At 35.0% G+C, this 26,923-nt stretch overlaps 1 protein-coding gene across 2 annotated transcripts; it reads right to left on the reverse strand.

The window, feature by feature from the left end:
* Positions 1-1,735: 1,735 nt before the first annotated feature.
* Positions 1,736-26,343, reverse strand: pgap6 (post-glycosylphosphatidylinositol attachment to proteins 6). 2 transcript variants are annotated; one of them, XM_005170863.5, is made up of 13 exons: positions 26,217-26,343; positions 25,663-25,840; positions 22,157-22,367; positions 19,858-19,982; positions 18,857-19,119; positions 17,173-17,501; positions 15,900-15,993; positions 15,689-15,806; positions 13,842-13,981; positions 13,566-13,744; positions 12,080-12,226; positions 5,973-6,089; positions 1,736-5,733 (listed from the first exon to the last, which is right to left on the reverse strand). In XM_005170863.5, exons 1-13 carry the CDS (start codon positions 26,275-26,277, stop codon positions 5,440-5,442), a joined length of 2,256 nt encoding a protein of 751 aa, XP_005170920.1. In that variant the 5' UTR covers positions 26,278-26,343; the 3' UTR covers positions 1,736-5,439. The 2 variants fall into 2 exon arrangements, with proteins under 2 accessions (XP_005170920.1, NP_001139040.1); NM_001145568.1 differs by lacking the exon at positions 26,217-26,343 and having other exon boundaries at positions 5,269-5,733; positions 17,173-17,456; positions 25,665-25,855.
* Between the last annotated feature and the right edge of the window lie 580 nt (positions 26,344-26,923).

Raw genomic sequence — 26,923 nt, forward strand, 5'->3', positions numbered from 1 at the left:
TTTTGCCTCTTTTTACAAGATGTAAAATAAGTCTCTGGTGTCCCTAGAGTGTGTATGTGCAGTTTAAGCACAAAATACCACACTCATGATGTTTTATAAATCTCTGAAATGGCTCCATTTGGGCTTTGATACAAATTGTGGCATTTTAGTGACTGTCACTTTAAATTTAAATGAGATAAAGCTCTTTTTAAAAGAGGGTGGAGCTACAAATGCCTGTGTGTCAGCATAGTGGCAGATTCAAAAACAAGACCTGCGTTGCGCCCCAGTTCATACACTTATACTACGCTCTAAAAGTATGTACTGTTTTTGTAAATGAAAAGTTTATACTTATGAGTGTGCAACCAAAGAGTATGCAATAGTGATGCGCAGATGGCGGTTAAATCCGCGGGCACTGCGGATAATCTTTGGGTCAGGTAATAAAAAAATACCTTATGATTAATTGCAGGTGGGTTGTGGGTGGATGTAGCGGGACATGGTAGGGGACCAGAGAAAAAGCAGAGAGTGGGCTTTGCAGAAAGGGAAGATGAGATGTCCAAAATAATGGATGAAGTGCAAGAGTAGCCTATACTGTTTAAAGTTTGAGGGCCTACTCACACTATGCTATCCGAATCGTGCCCAGGCCCGTTTTATGGATCGTTTGTGAAGTGTGAGAGCACTGAATCAGGCTCAAGCACGATTCATTTGGCCAGCCCTGGCCCGGTTGGAAGAGGTGGGCCTAAGCGCGGTTCACTTGGGGTTTGGCGCGGTATGCTTTAGTGTGACTGAAAACACTTTGGACAACGCTTGAACCACATTAAAGACCTCGTAAAAACGCGATCAAGGGCCTTTTAAGTTCCTTAATTTTATCATAATTGATCAACTTTTAATACTTTTTAAGACCCCGTGGATACCCTGGGCATACTACTTCCTCGTTAACAGATCGGTATGTTGCTTAGTTATGTCCCCTGTCAATCATCTCGACACATCATCCAGATTTCTTTCATATTTAATTAAGTTACCAACCTTACTGGAGAAAAAGCAGCAGGTTAATCTGCCATTCGCGAGCCTTTCATGCAGACAAATCTTCTCAGCTCTTTTGGGTCTTTCTGCAATTAGAAGTTAATGTCCAAACATATTGTGATTTAAGTTCACATTTATGTCGCAGATGAAATTTAAAACGGAAAATGTGATTTAAATATTTTCCAGTTGGCTAGATATTGTTTAACAGTCATTCAAACAACTTTACCGAAGCCTCTCTACCTGAAGGTTGGTCTTATGCGTACATCATGTTTGTAGTTTGTTTATACTTTTTGCTCGAGTTTGTAGTTCTAATCGAATTCACATCCAACATGCAATGTATTGTGGGCAATATTAGCAGTTAGAGTATGGCCGCTTCTACACTTTGAATTTTTACCGGAAATAGTAGAGCATACGGGAACTTCTGACATACTCTTTTCAACATGGTTTGGGACATACTCGTATTATTTTTTAATACTATTTAGGATGGATAGTGTGCGAATTGGGACACAGCATAACTTTTTATGCTAATGAAAGAGAGAGAGATCGTCACTAGTGGGCGGGGCTTTCCCCCACTGATGACACGTACAACAGGAGAATGTCAATCAATGAATTAATGAATCCATTTTGACTATTAGAAGCTGGTTATATTCACAGACTGTTGCTACACAACTGTGATTGAACCCCTTATAAAAGTGATTTTTGCATAACAGGACCCCTTTAAATAATAAAGAATCACTTAATTATGTTTACATTTATTGGCATATAGATTATAGAACAATTTTCAAGACAAAAAAAGGGAAAAAATCAAGAGCACATGTAAAAATGACTAACAACAACAACAAAACATTAACATACCTCACATATTCTCTGATTGCACTGCCTCATTTTTAAACACAAGTGCATATTTGTGCAATTTACAAGGCCTTCCTTTAAGAAAACAAGAACAAGGATTGTCATAATAATAACCAATACTACATCAAAACTAAATCACATATGAAAAAAACTTGTGTGTGTGTGTGTGTGTGTGTGCGCGTGTGATTAACACATTATAACAAACAAAACCAACACAAACATTGATTTAGCTCACACTTACTTGTGATTTGTCATTCCAATATAAAAATCAATATAAAACCGTGTAAAACATACTTGTGTCACATTTCAACCCCAATTTAACACCTTAAAAATCGGATTAAATAACAGTTCAATTATCCTTTTTTACTGTTTAACATACATATGAGCAATAAAGGACATCGCAGTATGAATGTCAACCCCAAAAAAGTACAACTACAGATGTCTCTTCAAGTTTCAACTGGCCTGAGGGTCAGAAGTACATATGTATACCAATACATATGGTCATCTTAAATACGTAAGATTCCCAATTACAAACAAACACACGCATCATTAGCTCAGTGTTTCTCAACCACATACCTTGTGGAGCACCAACACTGCATGTTTTGGATCTCTCCTTTGTCTATCACATCCATTTCAGACCTTTCAGTCTCTGCTAATGAGCTTATGATCAGAATCAGACAAGGAAAATGTGCAAAGCAGATGGTCCTCCAGAAACGTGGTTGAGAAACACTGTGTTAGCCTATTAAAGAGACGCAGCCATTCAAATTGGCATACAGAAGCGCAATATTACGTTCGCAAGCGCAGTTTTAATCAAGCGTAAAACATCCTCCCTCCTGAAAAAGCAACAGCACGTCTTAGGAAAAGAAAAACCCTTTTTAGGGAGGCAGAAGGGAGGTATTTTATTGTACATTCCTGACAGTGGTATTAAAAAATGCTGTATTAAATTAAGAACTATTTTACAAGTTTCCAGTGTGTGTGTGTGTGTGTGTGTGTGAGGAAAACACAAGCTCAGAGATATAGACAACAGTCCTTAGTGGTAACAAAAATGCCCAAAGTTTTTTTTTAAATAACTAATAATAACTTTATATGTGTGTGTGTGTGTGTGTGTGTGTGTGTGTGTGTGTGTGTGTGTGTGTGTGTGTGTGTGTGTGTGTGTGTGTGTGTGTTTGTGTGAGAGAGAGAGAGTTTTGGTTACTGTAGGAGAAATCACTCTCAAACACAGACCTATAAAGTGTGTGATGTATTTATAAATATAACAAACTAATACACTAGTGTTAAATAAAAGATTATTTTATCTTAAAATTGAAAATTAATCTGTTTTTCTAGACAGAAATCTATCCCGTTTTTGGATTCAAATGATTCACAAGGCTGAATAAACTAGTAAATCAGTAGTGTTTTTTTTTTTTTTCCTCTAAAGAAGATAACATGACTTTTTGTCCTCAAAAAATTCTAGTGTAATTCACATACTTAATTTCACTAATTATAAACTAAATATCAGCTAAAGTGCGTAATAAAGACATTCATTACAATTCTCTTTGACTATTGTTAATTGACTCATTGTCAGTGTTCTCTGTGAATTTGTTTATTTAAACATTAGTTATAACGTGTAAAGGAATCATGTTTAAAGCAATATTTTACTCAGACATGACAATTTTGGCATTCTGTCATTCAAAACAGTACACAGTAAGAGTGTGTGACATTTATCTCAAGAATTATGTTGGATTTATGTGTGTGAGATTATTTTTTAAAGTGTGTTTATATGACATGATACCTTTTCTGGTTTTAGGTCTTTCATGGATACATGAAACAAATGAGTTACTAAAATCAGTAGGGTTCATCAAGTCGCTGTCATTATGGATTATTCATTGAATCATTAATTTAAAACAGCTGCTTCATTTAGAAACAAAGCAGGAGACTGTCTATGATCGAATAATTACATTGCTGATTCAAGTGATTAGTTCAAAACACAGATTCATTCAGAAATGAAACATAAAACATTGCTCAAAGAATGTACAAATGTTCTGCTAAATTGGTAATATTGTGTATAAATTGTAACTTCCTCAAAATGAACCTCTAGTTTGTTTAATTGTTTATTTAGATAAAAGGGATTGTTCACATAAAAAAATTATAATTCTGTCATCATTTACTCTTCTTTTACATGTTTTAGATCTTTAGGAATATGTTGAACGCTAAAGAAGATGTTTTGAAGAATGCTAAAAATCTGTAATAAACAACTTCCATGGTATGTGTTTTTCCTACTATGGGAATCAATGGTTACAGGTTTTTAACATTGTTCAGTTTTACATAGCCACAGCCATATCACCCTGCAGCCCAGAACCGGTTACTCACTGAAGCTAAGCCGGGCTGAGCCTGGTCAGTTTCTGGATGGGAGACCACATGGGAAAACTAGGTTGCTTTTGGAAGTAGTGTTAGTGAGGCCAACAGAGGGCGCTCAACCTGTGGTCTCTGTGAGACCTGATGCTCCAGTAAAAGTTAAGGGGACACCATATTGTCAGTGAGCGCCATGTTTTTGGATGAGATGTTTAACCGAGGTCCTGACTCTCTGTGGTCATTACAAATCCCATGGCACTTCTCGTAAAAGAATAGGGGTGTAACCCCGGGCCAATTCCCTCCCTTGGCCCTTACCCATCATGACCTCCCAATCATCCCCACCCACCGAATTGGCTCTATCCCTGTCTCTCCACTCCGTCTATAGTAGGCTGCCATCGCATCATCCAAGTGGATGCTACACACTTGTGGTGGTGTGGAGAGACATGACTGTGAAGCACTTTGGGTGTATGGCCAAACACATATATAAATACACATTACATTACACATTCTTCAAAATATCTTCTTTTGCGTTCAACAGACGAAGAGTCTCATAAAGCTATGGAACCACTTGAGGGAGAGTAAACAGTGAGTCAGTTTTCATTTTTGCGTGAACTGTCCCTTTAATATCATATTGTGAGCACTCTCAAGCACTAATATTCATGAAAAGTCACTCTTGTGTTTTGTCAAATAAGTCAACTATCAAGCTTGTAAATCCTTAATCTAGTTCAGGGGTGGCCAACCCTGTTCCTGGAGAGCCACTTTACTGCAGACTTCAGTTGCAACCCATATCAAACACACCTGCCAGTAATTATCACGTGGTTTTCAGGTCCTAAATAATTGGTTCAGGTGTGTTTGATATGGGTAGCAACTGAAATCTGCAGGAACAGGGTTGGCCACCACTAATCTAGTTACTTTTGTAGACAACAAATATCACACACCTCTAGCATGCAGGTATTTTTTTTCTCTCTGAAACACAAAAGAGAAGTGTTCATTCTTTAAAAAAGCACCATCAAAGTGGCCTAAATGATTTATAAATGGTCAGTATTTCTAAAAAAAATCTCCTGTTTTAGTTTATGGGTTTGAATAGACCAAAAAATGAATTCTGCATAAACTATTCCTAGAAGTATTTGTGAACTTACATGTAACTCATACTGGTGAATGTAAAGCTTGATCGTGATACTTAAAGCTAGTTGCTTGGTTTTGTAAAACGGTACAAATTGCACATGAATCTCCACATCAATATCAACAGCAGTGTGTTTAGGTGACAGTGTAAAGCTGCACTTTCTCATTTTTGCACCTGCTGTAGCTGCAGATTTTGTTGGTCCAGCCCCAAGGGGGGACGTGCTTCTCTCGTGGCGGGAGGAGGAAGACCACGCTTGTGGCCACCATGACATGCCATATGGAGTGTGTGTAGTAGTAGTTGCTGTCGGTCTGAGCGAAGACGTACACACATACTCCAATCAGAGCGGATACGATGCCTGGCAGCAGGAACAAAACCCAGCGGCGCCATAATGGAGGGTAGCACTGATGGCGTTTGACACCTCGATAAACCTGGCGGGGGACAAGAGGACAAGAAATATTTCAAAACTACTTTGACAGGTGAACTGAGGATTTTAGTGAAACAATTGAATTGAGATAAAAATATTAAAATGATCTTAAAATATTAAAATGTTAAGATCTTAAAATGCAATAAAATACTTGATTTAACAATAATAAACAAACAGACAAAGAGAAAACAAACACTCAATGATTACATAATGTTTTGGAGTAACGAAAAAAGTCAAACTCACCCAAGAAGTGACCATAATGACTAAAGCAAACAGGACGGGACCCAGAAGGTTCCATAGACCCCTCCGGTCCAACTGCATCGCCATGGAAATGACCAGAGTGCCCATCATAAACAACAGCTGGAATACAAGAATACAAGCTCTTAAAACTGACATGCAACACAATTTTGTGCATTGGCATGCTTAAGTAGTCTAACCCCTTTTTAAAAGGGTTCTATTAGGTCCTTTTCAAAAGATGTAAGTCTCAATTGTCCTTAAAAGGCATTTGTGAGGTTTCCATTAAAAAAAGCAAGGATTATTTACTAAACCATGTACTAAAAGTAAGGCTGGGCGATTAATAAAGTGTTTGAAATTCAGAACCTAAAATTGCTCAAATTTTTCCAGGTCATTTTTTTCGATCACTTTCCTTATTGTGTGTGGAGTCACATGACCCCACTCTGTTACTTTGCACTACATTTATGATGATTGGAAGCTGCGTCAGAGATGCTTTGAGACAGCATATTTTCTATTGCATTAAAATGGTTATTTACATTAAACTATGTTTACAGATGACACACCGTTTAAAATATTAGTTACAGGATATGCAAGAGTTACTGTTTTCAGAAAAGATGCTGCTTTTTTCTACTTTCAATTTGAAAAACATTGAAAATAATAATTTTGTTTCCAAAAGTGCAAGTTATTTATTTTTTTAAACTATTACCTGTTCATTTTAGGCAATGTGTGTTTTATTTAAGTTGTTCTTCAATAAATAATCAGAGATAGTAGATAGTGTGTGTTTCCTTCAGTTATTTTACAATCAAGTAATTCACCCTTCATTCAGAAATGAACCCTGAATTGAATTATGATTTTAAAATAATAATAAACTAATTAAATAATTGTTCATTAATCATAATAGAGTTCAAATGTTCAATTAATCAAGATTTTGATTTTAAGCCAAATCGCCCAGGCCTCACTAAATGTGTCTTTTGCAATAGCTTTTAGTCCAAATACAAATTCTTAAATCAAGCAGCATTTTCTAGACAAGCAAAAAATATTGTCTTAGTTTTTAGAAATAACAAGTCAAAATGAATCCATTTTTACTTTATAAAAGACAAATAATCTGCCCATGGGGCAGATTATTAATAATAATCTTCTTTTCTATGAAATGTAATTATTTTCCTTACCCCAATGGCGACTATTTATCTTGTTTTAAAGAAAAAATAAATTGGTACATGTTATTTCTAAAAACAAGACTTAGGCTCTATTTTAATGATCTAGGCGCATAGTCAAAAGTGCAGGGTGCAAAGTCATTAAGGGTATGTCTGAATCCACTTTTGCTATTTTAAGGACGGAAAAATACAGTTTGCGCTGTGGCAAAAAGTCTAACAGGGTTGTGCTTATTCTCTTAATGAGTTATAGTTGGTTTAAATATAACGTACAATAAACCAATCAGAGTCTTATCTTACATTCCCTTTAATAGTCAGTTGTGTCACACCATGGCGTATTTGCTATTTACATGGCGACTTTGTAAGTGGAAAAAACGAACGCTTCACTAGCGAGAAAACAGACAGACCATCTGCAGCACAAGGATAAAGAACAAGCCTCTTTCATTCAGCCTCTTCACTTTCTCTCTTCTTTAATTTCCATCAAAGAAATAAATAGAGTTATATCCAAACACATGTATTATTCTTATGGCCCAAATGGTGATGCATATGTCTTTTAGACATGCATAGTCGCATAACTAACACACTCTGCGCTGGACTTTAGAGCAGCTTTTAGTTGGTCAATGGCGCAGTCTTTCTCAAAATAGCAACAAGCCAACAATGCACCTTAACACACCTTCTTTATAGACTGCCACAACTATAAGTTCACAAAGTGGAGTAAATGAATTTGCCATTTAAACAACGTGTTGCAAAATGTGAAAATTAGGGTTACGCTGGTCTAAAAATAGCAACAAATCACACCAAACATGTCTTGCGCCTTATTGTGCCAGATGTATAATAGAGCCCAATATTTTTTTGCTTGTCTAGAAAAAGCTGCTTTATTAAATTATTTTTTAGATATTTGGATCAGAAACAACACAAACTTTAAGTAATAAAAGCATTTTGTGCAGTGTGGGTGAAAGCAAAAAAAAAAAAAAAACATTTTAAAGCATTGTCAGTTTAAACTCTGTTAAATGCACACAATTTGATATCAAAACCACACAAGTTCACATAATGTTTGTTGTTTGCAGTTGTCTCTTAGACATGAAGACAACATAATACTAATGCACTCAACCAGGCCTTTTCCCCTTTGGGTGGAATTATCTAAATTTAGGACACTGCAACGACAAAAGAAAACGCCAAGGTATTTGAAAGAGCAGAAACAGTGCTTACTGGCCCAAAAAGATAATCTACTCAAACAAAATTGCAGAAACTTAAGAACAGAAAGAGAAACCTGGGAGCAGTAATAATGGATGACATACATTTTTTTCACTGAAAGAATCTCTTTTGTTTTCTCAAAGTATAAAAGTATTCATTCACACAGCATTTCTTCTAAAGAACAGGTAGGTCCAGTTTAACATGTTGTGCTATTTAAAGCCATCTCACTTGTTCAATTGTGCTTTAAAGGGCAATTCAGGTTGTACTTGTCACATTTCAACTAGTTTTGTTATAAAAGCCTATTTATTTATTTATAAGACACCTACACATAAATAAAAAAATAAATAATACTGGTTATAAAACAGTCAGTGTCTACTTATTTAAGATTCTGTAAAACACAAACAACAAGATTTCAACATATCAATGCCTTCAACCATGAGTTAAATTCAAAAGTGTTGCCATGGTGTCCATTATGGATTATTAGGATGTTTATTCCTGAGGATTTGTGCATTGTTATGCAACATTGGCATCTTGCAATTTAAACAAAACTATTATTTATTAATTCATCAATATTTCTTCTGCTTAATCTCTTATTTATCAGCAAAACGATCACCAACTATTCAGCATATGTTTTATGCAGGGAATGCCCTTCCAACCACAACCCAGTACTGGGAAACACACATGTCCTCTGTCATTCACACACACTTACACTACGGTCAATTTTGTTTACCAATTTAGCTGTACAGTATGTGTTGGACTGTGGAGAAAAGCAGATCACTCAAAGGAAACCCACACGAACACGGGTAGAACATGCAAATTTCACACAGAAATGCCACCTGACCCAGCCAGGATTCGAACCCGCAACCTTTTTGTTGCGAGGCGACAGTGTTAATTAAGCCACCATGCCGCCCCATGTTTAAAAATGTATTCATTCATTTTCTTGTCGGCTTAGTCCCTTTATCAATCCGGGGTTGCCACAACAGAATCAACCGCCAACTTATTCAGCACGTTTTTACGCAGCGGACGCCCTTCCAGCCACAACCCATCTCTGGGAAACATCTACACACACTACAGACAATTTAGCATACCCAATTTACCTGTACCGCATGTCTTTGGACTGTGGGGGAAACCGGAGCACCCGGAGGAAACCCACACGAACACAAGGAGAACCGGCAAACTCCACACAGAAACGCCAACTTAGCCAATGTTCAAATCAGCGACCCAGCGACCTTCTTGCTGTGAGGCGACAGCACTACCTAATGCGCCACTGCGTGGCCCATGTTTAAAAATGCTAAATGATATTTAATCAAGAGTGAGTCTTTGATTTTCTGTTTTTCTTTTCATATTAAAAGCAAAAACCCCATCAGGTACTGTATCTTACGCTGATGTCATTTTAATACTCTGATCTAACATGCAGCTTCTTTTCCAGCAGTTCGCAATCTTAGACATAACCGACTGTGTTTATGTATGTTTCTGATATAACTATTTGTGTATTTGACAGTTTATGTGCAGTAAGAAGATTTAAGGCCCGGTTTACACTAGTGCGTTTTAGTTTGAAAACGCATAAGTTTTGCTACGGTTACGCCAACCGTCCACACTACGCCGGAGTTCTCGAGCGCCGAAAACGGAGCGTTTCGAAAACGCTGGAGACGCCGTTTTCATTCTGAAACGCTGCTGCTCCGTCTCAGTGTGGATGATGGAAAACGGAGACATCTGAAAACGGAGGCGGGGCTGCTGACATTCACCTCTCTGATTGGGGCTTTTCCTGAATATTAAGTAGCCTAACACACACAGTTCAGTCCTGCATTTTCTCCTTGTAAGTTCAGACTTCGCAAGTTTGATCAAGGCTGCAGTCTCTTCTTCTCAGTTTGATATTGAAAACAGACTATACCGAGGACACGGGTAAATCTTCAAAGGGAACAGTGTACTTTATAACTTCATTCACATCACCCTGGCTACGTTGTTTCACTTTCTCAACAATAAAATGTAAACATGATTTAAGGAACTGCCTATTTTCATTTTAATATTAACAACTTAACAGACAGCAGAAATGTTGAGGCGTCGTGCTGCATATATGAGCGTCATCTTCACTGTGTGGATATTTATAACAAAACGGAGCCGATAACAACTATCTCCTTTCAATTTCAGTGAAAATACGAAACACACCCTCTCTTTTGCTGAATATCAGTTTTAATAATCGATAATGGCCATTATAAAAGTATAACATACAATAAGTTTATACATTAATGGAAATAAAGGCAAGCGATCAGTCAATATACAGAATAGGCTACGTGGTTTCATTAATCATTAACTTATCTTTGCGCTCAGCCAAAACACGTTACCTGAGAAAAAGTAAGATTCAAAGTCAGGGAATATGTCGTTAGATAAAGACAACAAGATGAATGAAATATCCTGTTTAATAAATATAGTGAGATTAGATCCAGCGGGAGATGCTTGATGAGAAGTCCGACTAGCAGAGGTCTCATCTGGGTTGATAGGCTGCAGCGCTTGCCAGAGAGTGTCTGTGTGGTCACGTGATGTGCGTTTTCAGCGTTTTGGTGTGGACGGAGAGCTGTTCAGAAACGCTGGGTAAAACGCAAGTGTGGACGCGGATCGTTTTCATTCTAAAACGCCGTTTTAAAACTAAAACGCACTAGTGTAAACGGGGCCTAAATCTTCACTTTCGCCAATTGATGAAGTTTTTTCCTTGCCGCTGTCGCCACTAGCTTGCATGGTTCTAGATCTGTAGAGCTGCGCATCAATGGATTTGCTCTTCAGTGTTTGGACTCTCAGTAGTGATTATTAAACCACACTGAACTGAGCTAAACTGAACTGAACTTAAACTCTAAATAACTGAATTGACAATGATTCGATTTACAATGATGTTTTATGTGAAGCTGCTTTGACACAATCTACATTGTAAAAGCGCTATACAAATAAAGCTGAATTGAAGATTAAAACTTCATTTAATTTAATCCCCACAGGACGTACTGCATCTGACAGCTCTACATCAGGAGTTTAATTAACAAAACTTTAAAAATGAATGCAGATAATAGACTTTATGATGATGAATTGAAATGTCACGTAAATGCAGCAGACATGATAAAAGTATCCAGAGAGTATCCAGGCTGAATAGGCTGCGCCTTATTGCAAGGAGACACACACAAAAAAAGTGTGTTTTTGCCTCTACTCAAAACTGGACATCAAGAAGTATAACTAATAATAATAATAAAATTGAGCTGAAACCTTACAGACACATTGTGGCAATAAAAGAGGCATAATAGGTCGGGTTTAAAACCAAGCCATGCATACTATTAGGGTTGAAGTATATATCGTTTGAGCATTCATATAGCAATGTGTGTATCCACAATAGTCACATCGCAGGATTAGACTATTTATTAAAGATATTATTAAATATTACTTTTATATTATTTCATAAAATTATTTGATGACCATGTTATTTTATGTTTGATTGTTCAATTTTTGTATTTGAATACTGATAGACTCCCCAGAAAACCATAAAGCATGATTTATTTCATTTTTACTTTTACTCTGTCATATTTATTTATGCTTGTAATTTATTACATTTTATGCAAATGCACTGCAGAGAAAAAGACTTGATCACCCCAGATAATCTAAATTTATGAAATCTTTCCGAATACAGTACTATTTAAATCTTCAAGTGAAATAATGTTCACATTGCAGCAAAACAAAATATTACAATGTCAGATTTTTCCAATGTTGTGCAACCCTGCATACTATAGTACTTACGTATTTTATTGGCTCCTGCAGCCGTGCCATGCAGACAATGGTCACCCAGACGGACACGACAGATCCCAAGAAATCACAGAACTGGAGAGTGTCGTAGTCCATGATACACATCACAGTCACACCGGGCTGATCACACGCATGGTAAAACTGCAAAACACACAATCATTATGAGTACAAAAAAATGTGTATATTATTGATTAAACAGACAGATGAAGAGTTGAAAGCAAAATTATTATCCCTCCTGTGAAATTTAAAATTTTTAATTCTCTTTCAAATATCTCCCAAATGATGTTTAAAAAAAAAAAAAAAAACATTTTCACAGTATTTCCTCTAATATGTTTCTTCTGGAGAAAGTCTTTTTTTCTTTAGTATCTGCTGGAATAAATACAATTTTTAAAATTATTTTTGAGGTCAATATTATTATAAATGTATTTTAAATTAATATTTCAATTTATTTAGTTTTTTAAGGCATTTCAGTAGCATTATTGATTAATATGAAAATGCTCATATGATTTATTTACAATACAGTCTTTTAGTAGATATATTTAGTAGATATATTATATAAGAGACTAGCTTTGTTTACCAAATATAGGGTCTGATTGGATTTGCATTGTTAACATTAAATAAAAGTTAAAAATGTGTAATTTTTTTATTTAATATATTAAGTTTTTATTTATGATACTCTCAAAATAATTCTGCATAAATGCAGATTTTTTTGTACAAAATTCTCAGCAAGATAGCAAAAAATGTCCGCAGATTCTATCTGGCCCTAATTATTACTTATTAGAATTATTGTGAAAATTATACACATTTTTTAATTATAATATAAAATGGGAGCTTGAGAGAATAAAAACAAATTAAAATTTCAGAGGATGGCTAATACAGTGGTTCCCAAAGTGGGATTCGCAGGACAATGACAGGGGGTCGCTTGGTGAGTTCCAAAAGTGATAAATCAATTAGAATGACCATATTTTATCCATAACCCATAGAAGATAAAAATAGTGGTCAATAGTTACATAAAAAAGCAACAACACGCAAATTAAAACCCATCAGTCTTTTAAAACTTTTCATAGGATTGTGTGTTATATAAGATTAACAACACAGCAATAGCGTCAGCTGCAGCAGATTGATTTTATAGCACCAGGTTTAACTTTCTGACACCTTTATGGCAATCGAATACATTAAAAATTAATACAGGAGGCCACAACTGAATATTGAGGTTGATCTCTGAGTGGCGGTCTCCAAAATTAAACCAAGAATATACTTGTGCTAAAAACACCACCAGTCTAATTATGTGAGGTTAATATTAAATTAAACAAATTAATAAATCATTTGTAATCAAAAGAATTACACATGATTACAAACTTGAGTCGTGTGTCACTGGCATTGTTATTTTGGGGGTCGCAGGCTGAAAAGAATGGGAACCCCTGCCTTTAACAGTGGATAAACAGAAAGATAAACAGAAAGCTGTAAAGTTAAAACACACCGTGGAAAAAAACATGGTAAATAAGTAGATGGCAGCCTCGATGAGGTATCCTCTGTAAAGTGCTACGATGATGGGTGGGATGAAGAAAAAGTTACTGAGGGTGAGAAGCAGAGCTGCAGTCATCTGTCGAGAGTACGAGAGCGCAGACACTCCATCCGTACAACCCCATCCCTGCCATCCTGTCATTGATCAAAAGCACACAAACAAACAACCAAATGCACATCTCAGCATCAATTATGTTTCTGTCCATTGGTTGGTGAGTTTATGTAGGTTTACCTGCTTTGCACACACAAGCACCGTAAAGGTAGTTGTATGTGCGCAGAAGTCTGCACTCTCCGTACGGCCCGCACTCATCAATGCAGGCGCTAACACTCACAGATGCACTCACTGTAGCCGATGCATTCGTGCAGTCAACACTGGAAAGACAATACAAGTGTAAGTAATGCTCATAAGCTGCTTTAATGCAGACCATGGTTCTTACACCTTTTTCAAAATCAAATTTAAGCTCTTTTCAAGCACTTCTAGGTGCAGTTTTAGACTTGTTAAACACTTTGAAAGTATTCTAACATCTGGTTCTAACAGATTGAAAGCAGTGACTGCAGACTGAATGGTTGCCCTTTTAGTCTGTACCTTCCAGTTGAGTACTAATTTTGAATTTATTTTATTTAACAGGGACAATGCTCATTAATAAACAGTAAAACTGTAAGTTTTAGCCAGAGTTAGCCACAAGGGCTAATATTTATCTGTTGCCCCCTGCCAGATTTTAAAAGGGAACCTAAAATAAAAAAACACATCATCACACATACAAAAACAGTAAAGTTACATATGACAAAAGGCATAAAAACATGTAATAAGTATTTCTTAAAATGCTAGACAAAAGAATTACACATGATTACAAACTTGACTTGCTTTTAGCCTTTTCTTTAACTTGTATTTAAAAGTTGAAGAATTTGTAACACGCCCTAAGTCAATCAGAAGTGTGTTCCAAAAATGACTGGCTCTAACTGAGAAGGCTGATCGTGCAAAAGCTGTACGTCTGCACAGCACAGTCTCCCCTGGTAACAGATCGTGTTGCTTGACCGTTATTGTTCTTGTGTGTCACAAACTCACATAATGGAGGTGGAGCATATCCATTTAAAATTTAAAAAATCATACAAGCATCAGCCAAATATTTCACACTATCGAAGTTTAAAAAATAATGTTTTTGTATTATATTACAGTGATGATACCTAATAGACGTCTGATTAAATACTTTAAGTGCCTGTTTATAAAGTGATTTAACTGATTTTAAATGTGTTACACTAGCGTGTGACCAACTAGTAAGACAATATGCAATATGAGAAAAAATCATGGAGTGCAAAAAAAGTTTTGCTGCTTCATTAATCAAATAAGGTCGTATATGCCTGAAGTTGGCCAGATTAAATTTAACAATTTTAATAAACTTCTTGGCATGCTTTGGGAATGTTAATTGTGAATCTAAAATTTAACCTAAATATTTAAAATCAGAGACAACCCTGAGCTTTTCTCCTTTAACAAACACATCAGGATGATGGGTAACTGTCAATGATTGTGAGAGAAACATACAAACCGTTTTACTTGTATTCAAATTAAGATATGATTCACACAAACAATCAGATACTAGTGCTAATATAGCACAAGCATACAACCATTTCTTGAAGTAAAACCACAAGTTTGAAGAACTTAGCCTTTACTGACTTTAATATATTTTCCCTTTTCTCTCTCTCTCTCTCTCTCTCTCTCTCTCACATTTTTCTTTTTTATTATCATGTATTTGATTTAATACACCATGCTGTCAACCTCCACTTTCAATACTGACTTGTTTATATGCTTAATTTGTCATATTACTTATGCACATCATACAGTGCATCCGGAAAGTATTCATAGCGCTTCACTTTTTCCACATTTTTATGGTACAGTCTTATTCCAAAATAAATTAAATTCACATATTTCCTTAAAGATCTACAGACAATACCCCATAATGATTCTGTGAAAATTGTTGCAAATGTATAAAAAATAAAAACCTGAAAAATCACATGTACAAAAGCATTCAGAGCCGTTGCTCAATACTTTGAAATTGATAGAACGGTTGTCACACAACTGACCTGTCATTGCACACGGTCTGAAGGCTGAGGTACCAATTTTCTGCATCTGGGAAGGGAATCCTCAAGAGTGCATTTGATTCACTGCTGCTCACATTCAGAGTGTAACCCTGGGCAAATCCTACATGCACATAAAAACACGAAACACAAATTCAAATATGGCATGTAAGACAATAGTAAGTGTGTGTAGCACAAATGTGAATGCATCACAAACCTGTAGCACAAGTCTGGCTGCGGTTGAGTTGAAGCACAGGAGCAGAAGGTGTGAGACATGCTTTCACACGAGCAAATCCACCAATCAGAGAACTCTTTGCCACAAACAGATGAAAATGTAAAAACATTAAGCATATATTTCAATAATGATGCAAAAAAAACATACCAAATCCAGTATATACTTAGAATGATTGGGAGATAGATACAAAGTAAACCACATGAATAGATCCATTTCTATCTATATTTGAAGAGTTCAGATGCAAAAACCTCCAAGTGCCATCTGGATTTATCTTCTAAAATGAGCATATTTCTCAGGCTTCTGTGTCTAGAATCAGTGATTGCACTTATATGGCCAAGAATAGATTACTATTATCGCTTTAAGCATGAAATAGCTGAACATAAACATAAGTGGCTGAGAAAAATGCTTGTTGTAGAAGACAATTCCAGATGGCACTTTTAGTAGAAAATTTTGCATCTGAACTCTTCATTTTATCCAAAAGTTTTGGTAGCATATCATAAGTTATGATTCATTCCGTTTTGTAACAAAGGAAATTTTAATGCCCGTTTCATATTTCATTCAAAATAAAATAAATAATAAATAAAATTAAATAATATAATAAATTACATTAATAAAACAAAATATTTAATGAAATAAAAATAAATTAAAGTAATAAATAAAATAAAATGAAATAAAATAAAATTAATAAAATAAAAAAATAATAAAATACTAAATAAAATAAAATCAAATAAAATTAACTAAATAAAATAATAAATAAAATAAAATGAAATAAAATTAATAAAATTAAAAATTTTAAAATTTTAAATAAATTAATAAAATTATAAATGAAATAAAATGAAATAATAAATAACATAAAATAAAATAAATAAAAAAGAATAATAATAAATAAAAAATAATAATAAATACAAAATTAAATAAAATCACTAAAATAAAATATTGAATAAAACTAAATAAAATGTATAAAAAATAAATAATAAATAAAATAAATAAAATAAAATAATAAATTAAATCAAATTTAATAATAAATAAAAGTGATTTAATTAAATTAAACTATTGATTATTTAACTATTTATTATACTACCAAACGATTAGGATCAGTCAATTATTTATAAAATAAAATTACAGTTTTAGTGAGCAAGAATTCATTACATGAATATTTATAATGTTACAACAGACTTATTGATATGTTCAATAGGTACTAACAGTTCATTTTTTACAATAATATATGAAGAAGCAGAAATGTTATTACACTTACAGTATTAAGCTGGAGCTGTACAACAAGTGTGCCTCCACTGTCTCCAGGTGAGTGTTCGAGTGCGAGCACAGTTGGAAGGTCAGAGGTCACAGTGAGGTTGTTGCCGGACACAATGTATCGAAAAGAAAGTACGTCCTGCTCATCTCTGAACACTGACGGGCTTCTCATGCACATTGGCTCAGAGCTGTTAGAACGAAGGCCTGACTGGTTCTTTGCTGAAGTAGACGAGTTACCGAAAACACCTGAGCTGTTGCTTTGTGGAGCAATGATGGTACGAATGAAGGCTGCAGCATTGAAATCTGAAGAGGAGCTCAGGGGTTTACAACCAACTATGTGTTTGAAGAAAAAGAGAGAGAAAGACATTTAAAAGTCGAGTAAAAACTGGGGAAAAAAGCATTCAGTGTTACCAATCTTTCATAAAGAGTCAATTCAAGAACTTTTTAAAGCACTGTTAATTTCAAATCAAGCACCTTTGTAATTCACACCTCAGCATACAGTTGGGGAAATAAGTATTGAACACATTATGCTTATTCCTGGAAATAACATTTCTAAAGGAGCTATTGATATGCCATTGAACCAGATTTTGGTAAAAACCCAAACAATACAATTATAAAAATAAACAAAACAAAACAGAAAAAAACATCTGAAAAATGACTTATGTATAATAACAACGGAATGACACAAGGAGAAAGTACTGAACTACTGAAATGTATTTAATATTTCATTTAAAAGGCTTTTTTTTGGTGATGGCAGCTTAAAGACACCTCTCATACAGAGTCACTTGCATTGCTCAGATCCAAAAACGGTTCTGTGGGTCTTGTATATCAAATCTGATCTTTATTTTGCATTCTCTATTGGATTCGAGTCAGGTGATTTGCTGGGCCATTCTACATTTGAGAGCTTCCTTGGCTGTGTTTTGGATCATTGTGTTGCTGAAATGTCCGTCCTGGTTTCATCATAGATGTTGGTCTGAAGCAGCTGATATTTATTTACAATGAGGAAGGGCAGAGCGTTGCTGAATAAATACTAAGAGATTTCAGCTGCTGTCTGGGCTTTCGCTGCCTTTACACCTCCCTTTCTTCATGTGTTCAAGACTTTTTCCTTGCATCATTTCATTTTATTACACATAACTTTATTTGTAAAAGAATTAGGTTTGTTTTCTTTGCATATATAGATTTTTTTAGAGTTTTTTAGAGCATATTTAGAGTTTTTAACATTGGGTGAAAACTTGTCAGCAGCACCTTTAGAAATATGTTTTCTGAGAAAAATAGTGTTCAATACTTATTTCCCCCGCTCTATGTAGTGCCATGAAAGTCCTTACTGTACTTAAGATTTTACTTACACTTAATATTTACATTAAAAATGTCTGAAAAATGATGTAATATTCTGGTGATATATATTATAAAACTGGTTTCTGAATTTTTTATAAAACAAATATGCTTTATTTGTCATAGTTCTTGTACAAGATTGCAATTTAAGATTTTTAAATTAAGATTTTTTGTATTTTCATTCTGTTTTTGACAGTGGCATGACAATTGTTGAAATAACACGAAAAACTAATTTCATTTCAAATTTAATTCAACCATTTTAAGGACCTGTGTTTGTTTTTAAGTACTTTCCAAAACTTGAATCCATATTTTCTGAAATTCAAGAAGTGTGGGAGTGTAGTAAAGTTAAAACAGACCTGTGACATTGGCAGCGATGTAGAAAGGTACTGAGGTGTTTGGTTGATTGGTCTCAACGGTAACCAGTAACCAGGTGTTCCATGGGGGAATGAGAACAGATGCGTGGCAGATCTTTAAGCCTGAACAGTTCTGTTTCACCTCTGAACCCTGCCGCAAAGTGCTGGAGCCAACAGTGATCGAGAGCCCGCAATCATTTCCCACATTTGCAGAACAATTTGAGATGAAAACATCCAAACTGGAGGAAAATTCGGGAACAAAAACCCTACAAACCAAATCAAAATACTTTAGAATTTATATGAGAAGACATTTAGCATTTTTCCTTTTGTAATCCAATTTCTGAGGGATCATGTGATGCTATAAACTGGAATAATTTATGTATGCCATAACATAAATACATTTTTTAATATGTAAATATTAAAGTTGTTAGCCCTCCTCTGAAATGTGCATTCTTTTTCAAATATTTCTCAGGTGATATTTGAACATTTTGACAGTATTTTCAATAATATTTTTTTTTTTCTGGAAAAAGTCTTATTTGTTTTATTCTTGCTGGAATAAAAGCAGTTTCATCATTTTTTACAAAACATTTTAAGGCCAATTATATTAGCCCCCTTAAGCTAATTTTTTTGTTCAATTGTCATTCTATGACTTGCCTAATTACCTTAACTCGCCTAGTTAACCTATGCAACCTAGTTAAGCCTTAAATTGCACTTTAAGCTGAATACTACTATCTTGAAAAATATCTAGTAAAAATATTATGTACTGTCATCATGGCAAAGATAAAATAAATCAGTTATTAGAAATTAGTTATAATAACTGTTGTGTTTACAAATGTGTTGAAAAAGTCTTCTCTCCGTTAAACAGAACTTGTAGAAAAAATATAAAAGAATTCAAATTTAACAGGAGGGCTAATAATTCTGACTTCTATATTAAAACAGACATTGGTAATTGTAATAATAGAAGAATTCTAGAAATGTTACTGATCCACAAACAGACAGCATACTTAAAAAGAGCTGGAGATGCAGTAAGTGTTTGAGAGAGAGGAATGTTGTACTGCAGGATTGGCAGGTCAGAGGCTCTTCTTGAAAACATCTGCGCCTGGAATAAGTACGAGCAAGACGGCAGTCCCTAAAACAGAAAGCAACATGTAATCCCTTCATTTACTAACATTCCTTTTGTATGAGGAAAAAAAAATCGCTACATATTATATTAATATTTTATATTAAATAATATGGGTGGCACGGTGGCTCAGTGGTTAGCATTGTTTCCTCACAGCAATAAGGTCGCTGGTTCGAGTCCTGGCTGGGTCAGTTGCCATTTCTGTGTGGAGTTTGCATGTTCTCCTCATGTTTAGGTTTCCTCCGGTTTCCCCGACAAGTCAAAAGACATGAGGTATAAGTGAACTGACTAAACAAAAATTGGCCTTAGTGTATGTGTGTGTGGGTGTGAATGCGAGTGTTTCCTAATAGTGGGTTGCAGCTGGAAGGGCATCCACTGCGTAAAACATATGCTGGAATAGTTGGCGGTTCATTCGGCTGTGGTGACCCCTGAAAAATAAGTGACTAAGCTGAAGCAAAATGAATGAATGAATATAATAAGTAATATAATATTTGTTTTATTCTGTAAAGGTTTGGTAACATTTTTTACAAATTACTAATTAAAATATTTTCATTTGAAGCTTTTGTTTTCTCAGAAAAAGACAATTCTATGTTCTGTGTTTATTACGGTTGTGATAATATTATATGGCTGTGTGAAAAATTAAATCTATTTTTAGTGACACGCATTTGGGTTTTGCATACATAAGTTGTTTATCCAAATTTGACCAATCAGACAGGGCCATACTATTTTTATACATTACCTGCCTCGCAAGTACGTGCTGTTATGCTATTGGCTAGCCCGAGGCCAAAGGTGAACCAAGTTCTTCAGAACAAAGAGTAAATACTAAATATAAATACTAATGACAAGAGTAAACAAGTGAGTAAAATGACAGCAGAGCATAAAAAATTAAATATCTGCCTTGGTTTTCAGTCATTCGTAGTTTTTAAGAGCTAAATCTTTGCAGTTTTTTTTTTAAACTGATTTACACTTAATTAGATCAGGAAAAAATATTTTTGTATGATCATTACATAAATATATGACAGAAAAATTATTTTTTTTAAGTGAAATGTTATATCACATCAATAATGTGAGAACAGTGATTACATCAATATTACATATCACATATTGTTTTATTACATAAATCAATAAGTAACACATTAAAATCCACGTAATCCTAAATCAATTTTTAAGTACCTAAATGTGTTACCTTTTAAGTAACGTGAAAGTATGTTATTTTTGCATTTTTTAAGTAAGATATATATTTTTTAACCCAACACCAATGATATTATTTTAAATATATATATTTTTAATATTCTATATGTATATATGCTCTTTGTGCATAAAAACCATTGCAATCAAATTAAATTAAATCAAATTTGATGTGGACTTTAAAACAAGACAATGGCTGTTTCTCAGTATGTGTTCTTCAGAGATCTTGCGTCCTTGTGTAACGTCATCATCGACCGTCGAAGTTCAGTTCCAAAACTCAAAACTGCAAGAACGGAGGACGTGTGAAACTTCCTCGATATCAAGAACACATGCGGGATGCATTAATGCCGACTGGAGTACTGAACTCGCTCGAGAAGTCCCAGAAGTCATTGTGTCTGAATAAAGGAGGTGGGAAGCGGAGCATTTTATACCTCTTTATTATCTCAGGAGTTTCCCTAAATGAGACGGTGAAAGTAAACATTCACAATATAAAACTTAATAAGGGCATAAACACATTAAGGTGTTTATTTGCTGACATTAGTAATAAACATTTTTTTTATTTTCTATTGCGCAAAGTATATTCGTAGGGTTTTTGTGCATGTTAAATATATATTTTGCAAAAGGGAAAAACAAAAAATCATTGTATGAATGCTGTAAAGTTGAAATAATTTTCTGTCAAAAATGCGTGAAGGTCATGTGATTATCAGGGAAAATGCAGCATCTCATTTCTCGAAGGACATGTTCTGTTTTCTTGCGGTCTTCCTAGTTTGTTCTTCCGAGTTAACCTGGCAAGACCACTCTCCACGAGAACGCAAGTCCGTTCTCTGCATTCTTGGAATTGAGAAACAGCCAATGTGTCATCAAAAACAGAGCGATAAAAATAAAATAAATAATTTAATGACAAGAAATAACACTTATTTTTACAAAGCATGTCGTTTTTAACCGAGAAAAATCAAACAAACACTATTAACAGGCATAAGACACCAAAAACATACCTGCTGCTCAATCTTGCCGTCGTCCTTAGGCAGGTGTGCAGCGAGGAACCAGTCTCCTGGTTTGGGGTGCGTCACATTGAACAGTGTCACATTAGAACTTTGTCCACTGGGAACAATCAGCGTCAAATTATGAGCAAGAGAAGCTGATGTAGAGTTCGGAAAGGCTGTTTGAATAGGGTTAATTACTGGGGGCGCTCCTGCCCTAAAGTGCCTGTTAATGGAAGCAAGATGAACAAATGTCAATGTGAAGCCAAGCAATTATAAAGAAATCACTACTTGGCTATTTATTTGCATGCTTTTATCTACTTTTACAGTATAACAATCTGCAGTATAATGAAAAAGTCCATCTGGGGTGACTTGGGGTTAAAGAACCAGTAAAATAGTTTGATGAACTATTTGTTTATGTGTTTTAGTCTCCTGGTATTGACACAGTAGACAATAATCTTGGGCTTTCTCAAGAGAATGAACAGAATCTTCTGTATTCAGTAGTCTCCTAGCAGAGATCTCTAATAACAGCCTCCAAGGAGATCATAACAAAAGGGCACATTAAATTATCAATGTTGTAATACAATATTGTGTCAAAAAGATGATGAAATATTTACAAACTATTGGAAACTTTAGTGACTTTTTAAAACCAACAACATTCCCTGCTTTCAGAGTAGCATACTGTAATTTCTGACCAAAAAAAAAAAAAGTTTTAATCACAACTAAAAACTAATCATAATATATTTATATTTTCCTTTCTAAAAATCTTACGGCGTACCATATCAATTTCATTTGGATTACATTAATAAAATAGAATAGCCAGGTAAAATTCACATAATCTAATTAGGGATCCATGTTTCTGAATCTGTGGCCAACTTCTAAAAAAATTTGACCGTGTATGAAACTAATAACTATGTACGCTATTAACCACTGGTGATAAATAGTAACTAATAGGTCCTAAAATGGGTGAGGCAGTGGCGCAGTAGGTAGTGCTGTCACCTCACAGCAAGAAGGTCGCTGGTTCGAACCTCGGCTCAGTTGGCATTTCAGTGTGGAGTTTGCATGTTTTCCCTGCCTTCGCGTGGGTTTCTTCCGGGTGCTCCGGTTTCCCCCACAGCTCAAAGACATGTGGTACAGGTGAATTGGGTAGGCTAAATTGTCCGTAGTGTATGACTGTGTGTGTGAAGATGTGTGTGTGGAAGTTTCCCAGAGATGGGTTACGGCTGGAAGGGCATCCGCTGCGTAAAAACTTGCTGGATAACTTGGCGGTTCATTCTGCTGTGGCGACCCCGGATCAAGAAAATGAATGAAGGAATAAGTCCTAAAATCCTGTGTTATTTATTAACTGTTTATGCCAATTTTTAATACCACTTTACAGTTACTCTTGTATGGATTACATGACTACATATATTCCACTCGCATGATTTTAATTATTTTCTCACTTATTAAAATCCTACAGCGTGCCGTATTGTTTTCAATCTGGACTACGTAAAATAGAATGACCACGTAAAAGTTGTGTACATTAATTAGGGATTTATGTTTCTAATTTTGTGGGAACATAACTTCTCAAGCAATTTGACTGTATGAAACTAATAATTATGATATTGTGATATTAAGCAACTGTTAACCCCCTAAAGGTTTTTTCATCCAAACCTCTTTAAAAATATTAGGTAATAACACATTCATATTTTTACACTCCTAATATTAGGTAATGGTTACACTGACATGCAGGTAAGCAAATAAAATACTATTCATTTAATTATAACCTTTTTTATGCCAGCTCAGAGAATGTCCTGCTTTAAGGGTTATGAATGCAATATTTATATATTCAAATTGAGTGACCAAGATTACGTAAACAACCATTTTTATCCAGTGTAAACAGTAATACAACTGATGTTACAATTTGTAAGTATTTCACCCAGCAATGCTTATGGATTTTTTCAAAGATGCATGTTTGTTGCCGTACATTCAGCATACATTCACAGTGAGGTTTTCAGGGTTCATACACATTTTTACAACTCAAATTCATAACTTTTTTAAGACTTTCGTGCAATGTCTACATATGCATCGTAAAAAGAAAAACAATGTCTGTTCAAATTTATTAAAGCATCTCATGAAACGCAAAATAATCGATTTAATTTAAATGTATATTAAAATGTATGTCAAATTAATTTAGATAATGCTTTCACCGCACTAATAAAGTAAGAGTATGTGATTGGCCAAAAACAGAAAAGTAGTACAGACAACTAAACCTATATTCAAGTATTTAAATATCTGTTTTACATGACTTTTCCAAAACTTTATGGGTTTTTCTGATTTTCCAAAACTTTTCCAGGCCAGGAAAATGCCATGTCGAAATTTCATGACTTTTCCAGGTTTTCCATGACTGTATGAACCCTGTTTTTTTTATTAATACAGTACATTTATTGCTTAAAGTCTAAACAGATTTGATAAACCCCAACCTAAAAGCAATCCAAAATGCAAATAGAGTGACATAGATTATGTTAACACTAACAACCATTTTGTATCCAGTGTAAATAGTAATAAAACTAATGTTACAATTTGTAAGTATTCCACCCAGCACTGTTTATGTATTATTTAAAGATGTACACTACCTGACAAAGGTCTTGTTGCCTATCCAAGTTTTAGGAACAACAAATAATAACTTGACTTCTAATGGATCATTTGGTATCAGAAGTGGATTTTATGAAGGGCAAAGGCCTCTAGATTATGCTTATTTTACCAAAATAAAATATGAACATGCTTTGATTTTTAATTATTTAATTAGGACAGCAAGGTCTGACTTTGCTTAGACACAAATCTTCAAGTCATGGTGCTGTGGAAAAAGAATTAATATTGTGTATGACTCCCATGAGCTTGGAGGACTGCATCCATACATCTCTGCAATGACTCAAATAACTTATTAATAAAGTCATCTGGAATGGCAAAGAAAGTGTTCTTGCATGACTCCCAGAGTTTATCGAGATTCTTTGCATTCATCTTCAATGCCTCCTCCTTCATTTTACCCCAGACATGCTCAATAATGTTCATATCTGGTTACTGGGCTGGCCAATCATGGAGCACCTTGACCTTCTTTGCTTTCAGGAACTTTGATGTGGAGGCTGAAGTATGAGAAGGAGCGCTATCCTGCAATCTTCTGTAGTTTGTAAGAAAACGGGCAGCACAAATGTCTTAATACCTCAGTCTGTTGATGTTGCCATCCACTCTGCAGATCTCTTGCACGCCCCATACTAAATTTAACCCCCAACCATGACTTTTCCTTCACCAAACTTGACTGATTTCTCTGAGAATCTTGGGTCCAAACGGGTTCCAATAAGTCTTCTGCAGTATTTGTGATGATTGGGATGCAGTTCAACAGATAATTCATCAGTAAAATCTATCTTTTGCCACATTTCCAAATGATCAGCTAGAAGTCAAGTTATTTATTGCTCTTACAACTAGGATTGACGACAAGATTTGTCAGGTAGTTTGTTGTCATGAATTCAGCAGCATATACATACACAGTGATGTTTTGGTTGCCACAGTTGAGTCCGGATCCCCGTGAGACCGTGAGCAGCCACCGCACGAGCACCGCATCCTCCGGTACCCTGAAGTGATGGAGCCGAACATTCCCGAACCAGCTGTATTTGGACAACCTCTGAGGCGTTTTGGAGTAAAACCCGTTCAAGTAAGTGAGGTCTAGGAAGAGAGCGTGACGTCACGGTTGCGTCAGATGTAAACAACCCCAAATGGCTTGATAATCTCCTAATTCATGTATGACTAGTATATTTACTGACATTTTATAACGTAAACATGATAACGTATATCACAATTAACGACATACAACCCAGCAGAGTAAATATGTGTAACTTACTAAACTTATGCTGTATGTTGTAACACTGAATGAGATAAGCTTGCTAGTTTAGTATAATGCAAATAAATTAAAGCGATTTAATTAAATGCCTGAAAAAAGACTAGCATGGTCAAATCGCATTCATTTGTCGACATACATCATATTAAATGCTTAAATATATAACGTTAACCCCAAGAGACGCCTATCACTTCAGAGACTCACCGTCAGCAAAACAGCCAGCGGTAGCATACAGTAAAAGGCACAGTACAAAATACTTCTCCATTTTTTTGTTTAGATTCTCCTCAGTCAGCCCATTGTTGTGTTCTCCAAATGTCTACGGACTGTTGTTAGACGTTACTTCCTGGTTCAAGGTAAAAATACGGACGTCGGCCTCGTACGTATACATGACCTCCTCTACGCCGACTTGGGTCATAAATATTAACGTACTCCGTGTCGCTCCAAGAGTCCTATTGGATGGTTCTTCTTGTTAATTAATATTCATAAGCAACTGCCACCCTAATATTCATAAGAACGCTTGAGAAAGGTTACCAAGCAAAGCCAGCAGGAGCTGATTATTATTCATGATGCAACCCGTCGCCATAGTGGGATAAAGAGATTAGTCAATTTACGAAAACAACTGGATCAGGCAAAACATGCAAAGCATTAGTCCCATCTTGTTATATTCTGATAGATAAAAAAGTAAATTTTATTTAGCCTCATTGTTATAATACATGCGGGGCGTTTACCAAGTGATAATCAGTAGCTCATTAATATTCATAAGCCAACCAATCGAAGATGAACGCTAAAGTCGTATTTTGCAATAAACAATAACCCAGTTTCTTTATTTTCTTAAAAAAATATTTGTACATTTATATTTTAAAGTATTTAAAAAACATTCAACGATTGGCTCACTCTGATACAGCAACAAA

Source organism: Danio rerio, chromosome 1 (assembly GCF_049306965.1).
Source record: "Danio rerio strain Tuebingen ecotype United States chromosome 1, GRCz12tu, whole genome shotgun sequence".
Classification (NCBI taxonomy): Eukaryota; Metazoa; Chordata; class Actinopteri; order Cypriniformes; family Danionidae; genus Danio; species Danio rerio.

Coding starts and splice junctions, on each gene's coding strand:
- pgap6 (XM_005170863.5), bottom strand. CDS start 26,277: ATGGAGAAGTATTTTGTACTGTGCCTTTTACTGTATGCTACCGCTGGC. Junction 22,368..25,662: donor GGCAACCAAAACATCACTGT/GTATGTATATGC, acceptor TTCCATTAACAG/GCACTTTAGGGCAGGAGCGC. Junction 13,982..15,688: donor CAGACCGTGTGCAATGACAG/GTCAGTTGTGTG, acceptor TTGTCTTTCCAG/TGTTGACTGCACGAATGCAT.